This window comes from Chlorocebus sabaeus, chromosome 15, assembly GCF_047675955.1.
Source record: "Chlorocebus sabaeus isolate Y175 chromosome 15, mChlSab1.0.hap1, whole genome shotgun sequence".
Classification (NCBI taxonomy): domain Eukaryota; kingdom Metazoa; phylum Chordata; class Mammalia; order Primates; family Cercopithecidae; genus Chlorocebus; species Chlorocebus sabaeus.
In genome coordinates, this window is record NC_132918.1 from 22,161,164 (window position 1) to 22,175,073 (window position 13,910).

At 35.5% G+C, this 13,910-nt stretch overlaps 1 protein-coding gene across 5 annotated transcripts in view; it reads left to right on the plus strand.

The window, feature by feature from the left end:
• PDCD10 (programmed cell death 10) overlaps positions 1–11,427 on the plus strand; it is a 51,292-nt gene extending 39,865 nt beyond the window's left edge. For all 5 annotated transcript variants that reach the window (XM_007972176.3, XM_007972177.3, XM_037988589.2 and 2 more), the window contains 3 exons: positions 7,580–7,658; positions 7,958–8,040; positions 10,944–11,427. In XM_007972176.3, coding sequence (XP_007970367.1) covers positions 7,580–7,658; positions 7,958–8,040; positions 10,944–11,025 — 244 coding nt within the window. In that variant the 3' untranslated portion in view covers positions 11,026–11,427. The remainder of the gene's footprint in view (positions 1–7,579; positions 7,659–7,957; positions 8,041–10,943) is intronic.
• Positions 11,428–13,910: the final 2,483 nt, after the last annotated feature.

Consider the following 13,910-nt stretch of genomic DNA (forward strand, 5'->3'; position numbering starts at 1 on the left):
ATGAATAGAGAAACTGGATATATCCTAGAGATTGGTAGTAAGAGATACCAAAATTGTTTTTATTTCAGAAATGGCAGCAGTCATTAACATAAGTAATGTACTCTTACGCATAAGTAGCATTTTCTAAGACTGACCAAGTAGCCTCTAAATCCTTGCCTTTGGGGGATATAGGTTAAATAAGACCAAGAATATGCATGGGGCCAGGAGGCTGGCTGGTGAGCAGCAGCCAGAAGGGTCATCTTAGAGAAGTAGTTCTCAGACCAGGGACACTCTCTTCTGGAGTACAGTGAGGGGTGAGAGGGTAGGGGATTGAGTGAAAACATAATCCCTACATAAGTATCTTTAAACTAGAGAGTATGGTAATTTTCTTCAGCCTCAGTGAATAGAAAACAAAGCTGGAAATACTTGCAGTGTCACTATCAATGCATGGTTTTGGTGAAACCATAGGTGGATATTACTGGGAAGAAGAAATTTAGCACAGGTCTTTTTCTGGAAGAGGCTCTGACATATGTGGTAACTTTGAAGAACCTGAGGAGACTCATTTGGAATAAATAGTAACATTCATCTTTTGGAGATTGGGCAGTGGGAGAAGTGGCAGCAGCCAGGCAGCCCAGCTTCATGAAGGCCCTCAGCATGCCTTGGCCCACATGCATCCGATATGTGCCTTCCCCACTTCCAGGATGCCCAAGAGGATGGTCAGCTCAGCTGACAGGACAGTGAAGGAAAAGCCCAAAAGGAGATGGATATAGTTGTCAGCTAAACCTGCTCTTTCAGTAGTGGAAATGAAGCCCCAAAGGGTAGCAGGATAGGATAAATCTTCAGGTAAAAAAGCGCAAACAAAAGAAAAGAATAGCAAAGTGAAAACAGGCCAAAGTGGCTAACCAAGAATAAAGATTTACCTGCGGAAAACAGAAAAACTAAAACTGTGAAGAGAGTCCAGCCTCTGAAGCAGGAGAGAAAGAAGCCCAGTCTGATTAATATCTCATGCCATGTCTTATCAGTGGTTCCCCCTCTCTCTTCTTACATAATCCAGAGGAATATTTTTATCAACTATATTGTAAATGCAAGTTTTTTAGTAACTCTAGAAACATTTAAGGAGTAAATTCCACCTCATCCCGTTTTTTCAGTGGAAATGCTTTTTTATTTTAAGACGTGAAATAATGTAATTTGTGGTTATTTTTTGGTACAATGAGAAAATAATGTTGGATATTGAATTATGGGAAGCCTTGATTGTTATGAGTGTCAGCTTAACATTCCATAAATGGGTGGTTAGTTTTTATATCCCGTAATACAAAGCATACTAAATGGCGAAGTGGAGTCGCAGTGCTGCATTTAATGTCTTGAACATTTTTAATTACTCACTCTGTCACCCAGGCTGAACTGCAGTGGCGTGATCATAACCTACTGCACCCTCAACCTCCTGGGCTCAAGCAATCCTTCCACCTCAGCCTCCTGAGTAGCTAGGACTACTAGTGTACACCACCACACCAGACTAATTTTTTTTTTTTTTTTTTTGATATTTAATAGATACCATGTCTCCCTACATTTCCCTAGCTGGTCTCTAGCCTCTAAGCTCAAGTGATCCTCCTGCCTTGGCCTCCCAAAGTGTTGGGATTACAGGAGTGAGCCACCACACCTGACCTTAAATTACTTCTTCCTGTTGTTTTTTAGTGGAATTATTTCCTTGGGCAAACCACTCCTTGAGCCTGGCTCTGCCTTTCAGAATTGTGTGCACTCTGTAACATCTTTGGTCATGGTAGTCCTGTTTTTCTAATAATTTTGTTAATGTGCTGTGAAAGATTAAAGTATATAGTGTATATGCTATTAAATTGTGAATTGGTGGGATGTATGTGACAGCTTATCAACATTTGAAAGTACTGGTACTTGATAGCCTCTGAAGGAAATTTTGCCTCAGTTGTAAGCTGGAAAGTCACTGGAATAACTTTAAAGAATAATAAGGATACGTGGCTTTTTAGATTTTGCAGTATGTACGTTCAGAATTGTGTACAAGTTGAAATGTCTGTGTACTGATCCTCAACACAACAAACAAAATCTCAATTATGAAAGAAAAAGAAAACATTCATCTTTTGAAAATAGTATTCTTTGTCGTTCACATTGAGAAATGCTATTTTAGCTTGTTTGGATACCTAGCTAGTTTGGATACTATCTTTTGAGTGACGTAAAGAGAGGAATATGTCCCCTAGAAAATAATGGTGTGTGATAGGTATGCCACGCAGCTATCAAGGAATGACCCTACTCTTTGACAATAATTAAAGACCAGGAATATGAAAAAGGCTTTTAACTGAATAGCCAAAATCTGTGTCACAAGGGACAAACCCTAAGGGTTTTTTTATTTGTTTGGTTGGTTGGTTTTTGTTTTTGTTTTTTCGAGACCGAGTCTTCTCTGTCGCCCAGGCTGGAGTGCAGTGGTGCTATCTTGGCTCACTGCAAGCTCCGCCTGCTAGGTTCACACCATTCTCCTGCTTCAGCCTCCCAAGTAGCTGGGACTACAGGTGCCCGCCACCATGCTCGGCTAATATTTTGTATTTTTAGTAGAGATGGGGTTTCACCGTGTTAGCCAGGATGGTCTCAATCTCCTGACTTTGTGAGCCACCCACCTCGGCCTCCTAAAGTGCTGGGATTACAGGCGTGAACCACCGCACCCAGCCTATGGTTTTTTTTTGTATTCTACCTTTCCTATAGGAAAGCCCCAGCTTCCTTTTCTACTTTTAATATGTGAAGGGGGAAGGTAATCCACTATTTATGGAGTTTTATTTTTAATCTAGTACAAGTTGAGCATCCCTAATTTGAATATCAGAAATTCTAAATGCTCCAAAATCCGAAACTTTCTAAGCACCGTGACATGATACCATAAGTGGAAAATTCCACGTCTGACCTCATGTGATGGATGGATTGTAGGCAAAACACAATCAAAACTTTATTTTATGCACAACATATATGCATATATGAATGCACTTTAAAAACATAAATGAATTTCATGTTTATGCTTGGGCCTCATCCCCAAGTCTAAAGACTTCTGGTCTCAAGCATTTCATTTAAGGGGTACTCGCTCTGTATAAAGTAAATATATTTGGCCTGTAAAAGGATAAAGTCAATGATCCCAAACTTGATTGTTCAGACTATTTATTTCTAAAGTTTTCAAATAATTTGGTAAGTTTTCATTTGCTTTGATAATCATGGACTTGTTGATGAGCCATGATACATTTCTATGAAGATTTGACATTTAAAATAATATTTGCAGCAGATTTTGCTTCAGATCATCAAAGTACATTTATATAATCAATGTCATCTTAATAGCAATCACTTATATAGTACTTATTATATGCTAAACACTATTTTAGTCACTGTACATATATTTACTTATCACAACAACCCAGTAACAAGTGAGGAAATTGAAGCAGGCACAGAAAATTAGGTAAGGCCACAGACCTTACCTATTAAGTGGTAGAGATGGATTTGAACCCAGGCAACCTAACGCCAGGTGTTCACTGCTGTTTCCCAATCATCGATTTACAATGTTGATCTAATCTGGAGATTGAAAAATAAAGTTTCTGCCATTTGAAAGAAACATGATAAAGGATATTTTAACATAGGATGCCAGTACATGAGAGAGATAACAGTGTTGTGGTTGAAGCTGAGATAGAAATGTAGGCCCAGAGCCCTCATCCTGTCACTTTGACATCCTCTTTCCCCCTACAGAGTCCCTGAGACATCTCTGCTAAACTGTCTGTGACTCTAGGGAGCTACCGTTTGAAAACCACATTATTAACAGCACATTTTAGTCATAAGGAAATTGAGCTTAAGAGTCTTGTCCATAGTCATTGACAGAGACTTTCTTTAGGATGTTGTTTCATTTATGGGAGAGTAATAATACTTCAGTTCTGTTGTCTAGAGTGTACTCATTTAGCACGATTGAATTAAGGGTAATGGTGGCAATGAAAATTTACTTCCTAACCATTTGAGGAGGGATAATTTACCCTGGCAAGTTTGTTGATATGTATGTTATTTCTGAGACTAAAATTCAACCACATATGAATAGCATAGATAGGCTAAGGTATAATTATTTATATCACTGTCATATATTGGTACATTTTCATGTATGTTCTTACCACTATTAATTGACAAATTAGTGGATAAAATTGCACCAAAATAGAAAATTATTTCTCCTTCAGGCATTTCTCAAATATTTTACTTTCTTGTATCTAAGGTAGTTATCCCCTTTATTCACTTTAGCAACATTTTTCAGTAAGCATATGTCATACACATACTACACCAAGTGCTATAGGTGATGCTATAGATTGTATCAAAGTACAAGTAAAAAAGATTCCTGACAGCTAATAAATATTCAGGCAGTTTTGAATATATTAGCAGACCTAGATTTGAATCTCCATTCCAACATTTAGCTATGTAACCTTGGATATAAGTTGCTTAACTTCTGTCATTTTAGTTTGTGCCTCTGAAAGTAAGGGTAATGACTTGTGAGAATTGAAAGAAATGATGTACATGAAGTGCCTAGCACAGAACCTAGCATACATTCAACAGTACATGCTATAATAGCGTTGCGAAATGAGAATTTTCCTCCCTTTTCTCAACGGAGTTGATTAGGAAAAATGATCCAGCAAATATTTTAAAAGGCCTTTTGATCAGTGAATGTGTGTGCCTGAGTACATTTGAGCTATGCAAATATTTTGTAAAATTAATTTGAAGTCCAGTACATCTCAACTAATGGAAAACTAGTGGAGACTCGTAATTTAACAGACCAAAATAAAAAAGCCAGGCATTTATTTACTGTTTGTAATCTACATTTGCATATTCTTAGGTGAAAATTCAGCAAGGTTTATTTGTTTTAAGTTAAGAGTTTTCATGAAGGGTCCAGAATAGATTTTTTCAGAGTTTTCCAGTCTAAACCAAACTCAACTCAAAGCACAGGGATTCCCTTTCATTAGCGGATTTGCATAAACATGTATCATGCACATTTGGGTAGCATGATTAGAAACTCTACTTTTCCATGCAGTTTTTTGATAAGATGTCTGTTTACGTTTCATCTGAAGGCTTTGTCTTTCAGTGTATGTTTTGCACAGCTGCCCTAACTATTAGGTTGGTGCTAAGTTCCTCCTGCTCATACTATCTGCCTCTTATCACAGAATTCATCTGCACCAAGCCGCATTCATTAGTTATGTGATATTTATTTTGCCCTCAAGTTTTTTCTCAGTTCCTTATCTGGTTAATTGTGTGTAGTGGTTTTTTTGTGACAGTATTTTCTCTCATAGGAAACAAACTCTCTGGTAATTACTAATATAATTTAGCTTCCTTATGTGCACACCTTGGTGCCATAAATGAAAATACTTTTCTGTGTACATATGGATAACATAATATTTGACATACATTCTGCAGATTGTTTCTAGAGAACATTTTTTCTACAATTTGGTAGGTATGTAACAGTCTTTTGCCTCGTGTCCAAACAGAAGGCCAGGCTTAGGAATAAACAGCCTTGGCTGACAGAGAGCTCTGTTCCAATAAGGCATTAAACCTTAGCTGCAAGTTTTCAAACCTGCCTCATCAGCAGTCACCTGAGGAGCTGCGCCTCCTCACACCCCCTTTTAAAGTAGAGATTTCCAGTATTTATCAGCATGTCTCTCTTTTTTTGTCCAGCAAAACCCTCCCTTCTCCCCTCGTCTTTCTGTCTCCCTAGGTGGATGAGGCAGCATTTTTCAGACTCACTCTTTTGACTTGTAGAATCCAGGCATTGTCGTTGCATATCAAACTTATGTTCATCTTGATGACTAGCCCTGGAAACACATTTTATTCCTCTTCAGTGGAATATTGAAATATACTATAAAGTGAGACTGTATAAACTTCTGTCTGATCACTATGTAATTTGCTGCATTATATTCCATTTTAAGTAACTCCATTGTGGATTTGGAGAAGCTTGCATATTTGGAGATTTGACATTTTTTATTTATTGAAATTGTATTTTTTCTCACAGAATAGTCCTATGACAGCATTTTATTAAACAATGGTGGGTTTATGTCCATTACACCAGTATACAAAAACTCAACTTGCTTAAGCCATAAATGAAAGGAATAGTTATCTAATTAAAAACTGCTGTTACTAAGCCAGAGGCAAAAAAAAAATTAGATAGCATTTATGTAAGACTTATTGTCCTACTTGAATATGTAATATTCAGTGTTTCAGCTCAATACCAGTGTTTGACCTGAGAGAGGTAATAAGTAAAATATTATTGAAATAATTAATGAAAATGTAATTACTACTTCGGAGTACTCTAAAATACTTTTTTTTAAATATCAAAATTCTGTATGCTTTTAATTCTTAAAATTTCTACATGCTTATTTACTGAAAAACATGCTGGGAAACACCCACATGCCCACAGAAACCTGGACACTGAGGATTTTTTCCCCTTGAAATAGGAATGTTGAAATGTTTTAGATTGGAAATAACTGAAATCTGGCATTTATAATTAGTATTAGTAATAAAATGTTATGTTTAGGATGGTGCAGATTTCTCTTATTCATTTCTTCACAGTTGCATTGCATTTGAAGTTTTTATTGTGACTAACAGCTAAGAGAATGATTTTGAAAAAGGTTTGTCGTAGAGAATGAGACTGAGAATGTAGAATTACATAAAGTTCAATTTGATAGAAAAAAATTGCTATGAAGTTAAAATGTGGAAATCAAAAGGGGCTAGACAGAAAGGCAAAAAAAAAAAAAAAATCAGAAAAAAATGGTGCATGGATAGGAAGAACACTCAAATGAGAATTACTGATTTCTTCCTTTTGTTTCTTTTGAAAGGGGAAGGAGGTGATGATGCATATATAGTCAAAGGATGATTGCCAGAAAGGTTAAAGTGGAAGAATATTGTGGTGATGTCTCCCCCAGTAATTTAAATATTATATTTTCCAAAGGGAATAGTGGCTGGCAGCAAGTGTTTGAAAGAGGAGGATATTTGGTTGCTAGATAGAAGCTAAAAGTATCTATAAAAGAGTAAAGGAGGAGGAGTATTTCCTCAGGGGAGAGGAATATTTTCTGAGGAGGAAATATTTTATGTTAAACATCAAAACTAATAGGTATCTAACATACAGCGTTGTTAAATATAGAATTGAGTTATATGTAATGCAGAATATCATAAAATTGTTCATTGTTCAAATAACAAAAGTGGAGAACATGGTAGCTTGAATTTAGCTACATTAGAGCAGAGAAAAAATTTAAAATGAGAAAAGACAGATATAGGTAATGTTTATCCTTTTCTAAATTTGAGTAAGGAATGCTTAATGAAATGTGATTGATTTGAGAAAGTTGGTTTTGGTTGGCAACCTTTGGTCAGCGGTGCAATCGGATTACAGAGGGGTACAGGCTAAAACCCCAACTCCAGCCAGCTAGCCAAAAAGGCTGGCTATTCATGAAATGAGTGCACTTACCATAATTAAGAGTGTACTGTGATTAGATTAAGAGTGTACTTAATTTCTTTCAAATGTAGCTGATGTTTTCTCTCACAAATTTCTTTCAAATGCAGCTGATACTCTTTATTCTTTTCCCAACAGGGATATAGCTAGTGCAATAAAAGAACTTCTTGATACAGTGAATAACGTCTTCAAGAAATATCAATACCAGAACCGCAGGGTACGTTTAGTAGAAGCCTTGCTAGTTGACACCCTAGATGTTGGTTTATGCCTAGTTGTTTTATTGACTTGAAAATAGGATTGATTGTTGGAAATAGTTTTGTGTCATTAACCATTGAGTTGATTCTTGGATTTAAATATGCCTTTTTATTTAAAAGTAAATACTCCACAATTGTTTATTAGTAGTATTCATATAAAGTGCATCCCATATCCTGTGTAATCTCCTGTCCTTGCCTTTGGCTGTTGTGATTATTTCTCTTATTTAGTACTTTTTTTTCTTACTATATTTTGTGGCTGTAGGCACTTGAACACCAAAAGAAAGAATTTGTAAAGTACTCCAAAAGTTTCAGTGATACTCTGAAAACGTATTTTAAAGATGGCAAGTAAGTACTGTAATTTATCCTTTACTTTTAAAAGTAAATAGATTATGTGGTTTTATATGGTATGAAAACCATATAAATTAAGCCCTTTTACTTTATTAGTACTGCAGGCAACTGATATTCAAGGCATTCCACTAACAATAGGAAACGAATGTGATTGCTACTCTGGCCATAACTCCTTTCTATAGCAGGAGTTATCAGACACTTTCTGAAAAGAGCCAGATAGTAAATATGTTAGATTTGGTGGGCCTGTTGCCATTATCCACCTCATCTGTGCCGTTATAGTATAGAAACAAGCTATAGACAATATACAAACAAGAGGGTGTGACTGGTTTTTACTAAAACTTTATACAAGATTCAAATTTCAGTATCTTGAAATAATTTTTACCTGTCATATATTATTCTTTTGATTTTTTTTTTTTTTTTTTTTTTTTACCATTTAAAAATGTAAAAGCAATTTTAGTTCATTGGCCTACTTTATACATTCCTGAAACAGTGGTTCTCAAACTTTAGTGGCATCAGAGTCATCTGGAAGACGTGTTACAGCTCAAATTGCAGATTGTTCAAGGGTCCCACTTCTAGAATTTCTGATTTTGCAGGTCTAGGATGGAGCCCAGGTATTTGCATTTCTTAGAAATTTTCAGATAATACTGACATTACAGGTCTGTTGAGAACTACTGCGCTAAAGTTAAAGCAATGTTGTTATTCCTTTCTGTGCAATAGAGTCACTTAAGGACAGTTTTTAAAAAATTCCCATAGCCTAGGCCCCACCTGCAGAGATTCTGATTCAGTTGCTGGGAGTGGAGCCAGGGTTTAGGTGTTTTGTAAAAGTGCCCCAGATGTTTTTAAAGGGCTGTAAGGGTTTTGACCCACTGTCCTGGAAAGAGGCTTTCATAGCATCATTCTGTAAAATAGGAAATATACTAAAATGTAAATTATACATTAGTTTTTAATTTACATATAATTGGTTGTAATGCACTATAGAAAATCAAGAGATTTTATATATTTTAACATACATACATGCATACGTATAATGTATAAGCTGATGCAAAGTCTGGCCATATAGGTAGTTTTTTGCACTTCAAGTCAAATGTGAGAATTTTTTCAACAACATTATTTTTTAACAGTGCTTAAAGTCAGAAAAGTAATCTAAATAGAGACCTCAATCATCCCATCCTACTATACAGGTTTTAAGATCCTCTATATTCATGTCACATCGTTACAGTATTATTGTAGTAATATTTAAAATGATAAAAATACATTAGATAGAATTCTGTTAATTTTCAGAGTCATTTTTAACAGTTCAAACAGGTTGAAGTATTTACATTTAAATTACAAATTAGAGATTACCGAGCTAAATTTTATTATTTGTTTTGTGGTGGTGTTCCGTACACAGGTTGTCTAAGGGAAATGCTCCTTGATGACTTAGTTTAATAAGCTGGCATTTGTGTTTTGAAAATAAACTTGTTTTTTTTTCTTGATTTATGCTAAGCTCAAATAACCAAAAACACATTAAAATAATAATTTACATGATGGGATTATTTCTGATTTTAAATTACTGTTATGGAATAAGCACAATGAAAGGTAGACATTAATTTAAAGCCTAATTTTCATTAATTAATTGAAATTATTTACTCTGCATATGGATTCAGTCTCCTTGCTACTATTTTCTCTCAATTCAGCAGCTTTTTAAAATTCCAGTTATTTGTGTATCAGTAATGTGCTGTGAGTTTTATACCTGTTTCCTCAAAACAGAAAATTATTGATAGAGTCTGATCTTTAGGCCATCTTTCAGTAGGGGAATGGATTTGCAGAAATGGATTTGCATCCATTTCTTTCTGGCCCTTCTCTTTTTTTTTTTTTTATTGAGACAGAGTCTTGCTCTGTTGCCCAGACTGGAGTGCAGTGGCACGATCTGGGCTCACTGCAACCTCCGACTCCCAGATTCAAGCAATTCTCCTGCCTCAGCCTCCCGAGCTGGGGTTATAGACACATACCACCATGCCCGGCTAATTTTTGTATTTTTAGTAGAGACAGGGTTTCACCATGTTTGCCAGGCTAGTCTCAAACTCTGAGATACCTCATGATCCACCCACCTTGGCCTCCCAAAGTGGTGGGATTACAGGTGTGAGCCACCAGGTCCAGTCCCTGGACATTCTCTTTTGAGAAATGTCTAGAATGCAGGTACATGCTAGATATGATACTAGGAAACTATTAAGGCCACACAATGGTACTAGAGCGTCAGCGCTGTGTTCCAGCCACAGGAAGATGAGCCATTAGGAGAATGTGATGGAGCTCAAAGCCAATTTTAAAGAATATGTTTTTATATGTTGTCAGCTCCCAGATTTTGAAACTGCATGATTATTTTGTTGTAAAAATATGTTTAACAGTAAAAGTAGTTTGTAGTAGTTTGTCGTTTAGAATTTCTACCTCTTTTTTAAGGAGATAAGTGGGATGAATCAGATTAGAAGTGATTAACTTTTTCTTGAGTATTATGCCCATTAATTACATTATGCCCATTAATTACAGATTTTGAGATTATGATACTTTGCTAGATTTTACTTGTTAACTTCTATGAAACCACAACTGGAGACCACATCTGAATCCTCCTTTTGGCCAGTTAACTTGTTCCACCTATAAATGAACTGGGTTGTTGAGGCACCACCTATCATTAGCAGCCCTCCAACATTTTATTGCCAGTCAGAACCACCAGGGGGCAGTAATTACTAGATAGTTTAAAATGATGCAAGACTATTAAATCCTAAATTGGAATATAAGTTTTAATACTGAATAATAACTTTTTTTTTTTTTCTTAAATTGATTTCATTGCTACTGTTAATAGTATAAATCTTAAAAGGGTGAATTTTTTGGATGAAATTAATCCTTATTCTTTTCTTTTTAAACAGGGCAATAAATGTGTTCATAAGTGCCAACCGACTAATTCATCAAACCAACTTAATACTTCAGACCTTCAAAACTGTGGCCTGAAAGTTGTATATGTTAAGAGATGTACTTCTCAGTGGCAGTATTGAACTGCCTTTATCTGTAAATTTTAAAGTTTGACTGTATAAATTATCAGTCCCTCCTGAAGGGATCTAATCCAGGATGTTGAATGGGATTATTGCCATCTTACACCATATTTTTGTAAAATGTAGCTTAATCATAATCTCACACTGAAGATTTTGCATCACTTTTGCTATTATCATTCTTTTAAGAATTATAAGCCAAAAGAATTTACGCCTTAATGTGTCATTATATAACATTCCTTAAAAGAATTGTAAATATTGGTGTTTGTTTCTGACATTTTAACTTGAAAGCGATATGCTGCAAGATAATGTATTTAACAATATTTGGTGGCAAATATTCAATAAATAGTTTACATCTGTTAAACATTTCTTTACTTGAAAAAATGCATATATATATGTGTGTGTACATATATATATATATGTGTGTATGTGTGTATATATATATGATCAGAAGACCAAGACAACTTGGTATAATGTCTAAAAAACTTCTAACGGGAGCTTATCAGCAGTTTATCAAATAATAAAGAAACAAGAATTTCTATTTTTGTCCTTAATCACTTTGGACACAGAGTAGTCAATGGAAATATTTTTGTTAATTATTACTTATAAGGTACTGAGTATTTTTATATGATTTCCAACCTGTTTTAAAAGACTTATGTGTAAGAGATGGCATTTTCTAGTGTTTCCGCACTATGATGCCACTTTTTGAACTCTTGTGACAAATGTAGATTTGACTCTTAAAAATTAAGCCTTTCGTATACTGGGCCCTCATAAGCTTTGCACATTTTTTTCCCCAAAAAATAGCCACAATTAATAGTAATTTGAAGCTATATCAATGGTTGGATTGAAATTGTCATGAGTGTTAACATTCTATACACTCTTCAACTAGGTACAGTTTTATTTCACCATAGAGAAGTTTTAAGGAAATAATATATCAAGTGTTCATGTTAAGTGGTTTCGTTTTTCAATTATAAAATAAAGGGGAAAATCAAAATTTCCTTATCTTTTATAAAGATTTTAGATGTTAAACTAAGTTTTTGTGGGCAGTATATTTTTTCTGTTATGCAACTCAGTTACTTTATTTTTTCTCCATTTTAAAAAACAGATTTTTTTTTTTTTTTTTTTTTTTTTTTTGAGACGGAATCTCACTCTGTCGCCCAGGCTGGAGTGCAGTGGCGGGATCTCGGCTCTCTGCAAGCTCCGCCTCCCAGGTTTACGCCATTCTCCCGCCTCAGCCTCCCGAGTAGCTGGGACTACAGGTGCCCGCCACCATGCCCGGCTGGTTTTTTGGGTTTTTTTTTAGTAGAGACAGGGTTTCACCGTGTTAGCCAGGATGGTCTCGATCGCCTGACCTCGTGATCCGCCCGTCTCAGCCTCCCAAAGTGCTGGGATTACAGGCTTGAGCCACCGAGCCCGGCCAAAAACAGATTTTTAAAGAATTATTGTCATTGGCACCATAAAAGTAAAACATCCTGTTAAATGTAAATGGAAAATATGTTGAAAGGAGCAAAAAAAAAAAAAATAGGCAATTGGATGAAATCTCTTAATGAACATTTTACTGACTTGATTTTTTTTTTCTTCAAAGATATGTAGCCAGTAAAACAAATAGAATGTTGATCTTTATTTATTTTTGACATAAAATACCATTCACTCTTGGAAGTAGATAGGTGATCATTTGCTGAATAGACTTGTGTATATGTGAAGAAAAAAGACACTGTTTTATTTGCAGCAGACTTTTGAAACATCATTTCTAACATCATCTAACATCATTCCTTCTGCTGTCTTTACCCTCCTTAAAATAACCAGTTACCACCAGACATGCCTCAAATCACGTGTTTTTATAAGCTTTCCATATTTTCATTCCACGGTCCATTACATCTGGCTTCTGCTTTCATGAAATATTCCTCCACAAGGGAGGCTTATTCTTAGAGTGCTTTAGTTTCTTACGTGATCCTTCCAACAGGGCTGAGTTTGCGTTAAAAGAAGGCCAGGGTGGCCCCAGTTAGATTCATTTCCAGAGAACAGAAAAGTGGCTTCAGAGGAAAGGAAGAGGAGGAAAACACAAATTTGTTGAGCACCTTCTCTGTGTCAAGCACTAGTTACATTTACATAATTCTCTTAACAGTCCTGTGATTTAGCTATTTTACAATTGAGGAAACAGAGCTTAGGGTACACAGCTGGTAACTGCTAGGGCCAGAGTTTAAATTTGTGTCCAGATTCCATGTTCTTTCCACTGAACTGTACTCCCTCTATTACTGAAAATAAGTCTTGTTTAGGATACTAGTTCCCAAACACCATTTTGAGAAACCTCTCCCTGGTCCACAGGAAAATGAGAAAAATTAGGGCAATGTGATTGCTTTTTCATAAATCTAACTCTACTCATTTTAAAGGATCATGGAGATTATTGCTGTTTTTGATGTTTGAAATACTGTCCACACTTTAAAAAAAGATACAGTACTTTTTTTTTAAAATGACTTTTAGAAACCTTATTAGGCAAAACAGATTGACATCTCATTATTGAGCTGTCTTAATTGATTTAAACGTTTTATATGGAAATAATTTCAAATTTACAGAAAATTGGCAAGCATAAGAATAGTGCAAGGGACATCCATATGTCCTTTACCCAGACTCAACTATTCAGAGTTTACGCTCTTCATTTTATTGTTTGCTTGTTCATTTATCCTCCCTTAAGTTTCCTTTACTCTGGATCATTTCCATGGCCACCTTGGTCTTTTATAGCATTGAATCAGATTTAAGTTATGCATTCTTGGTGAGAATACTCTGGTGATGGTACTGTGTCATCATGGTATGATATTGGGGGCACACAATATCCATCTTATTGGTGAT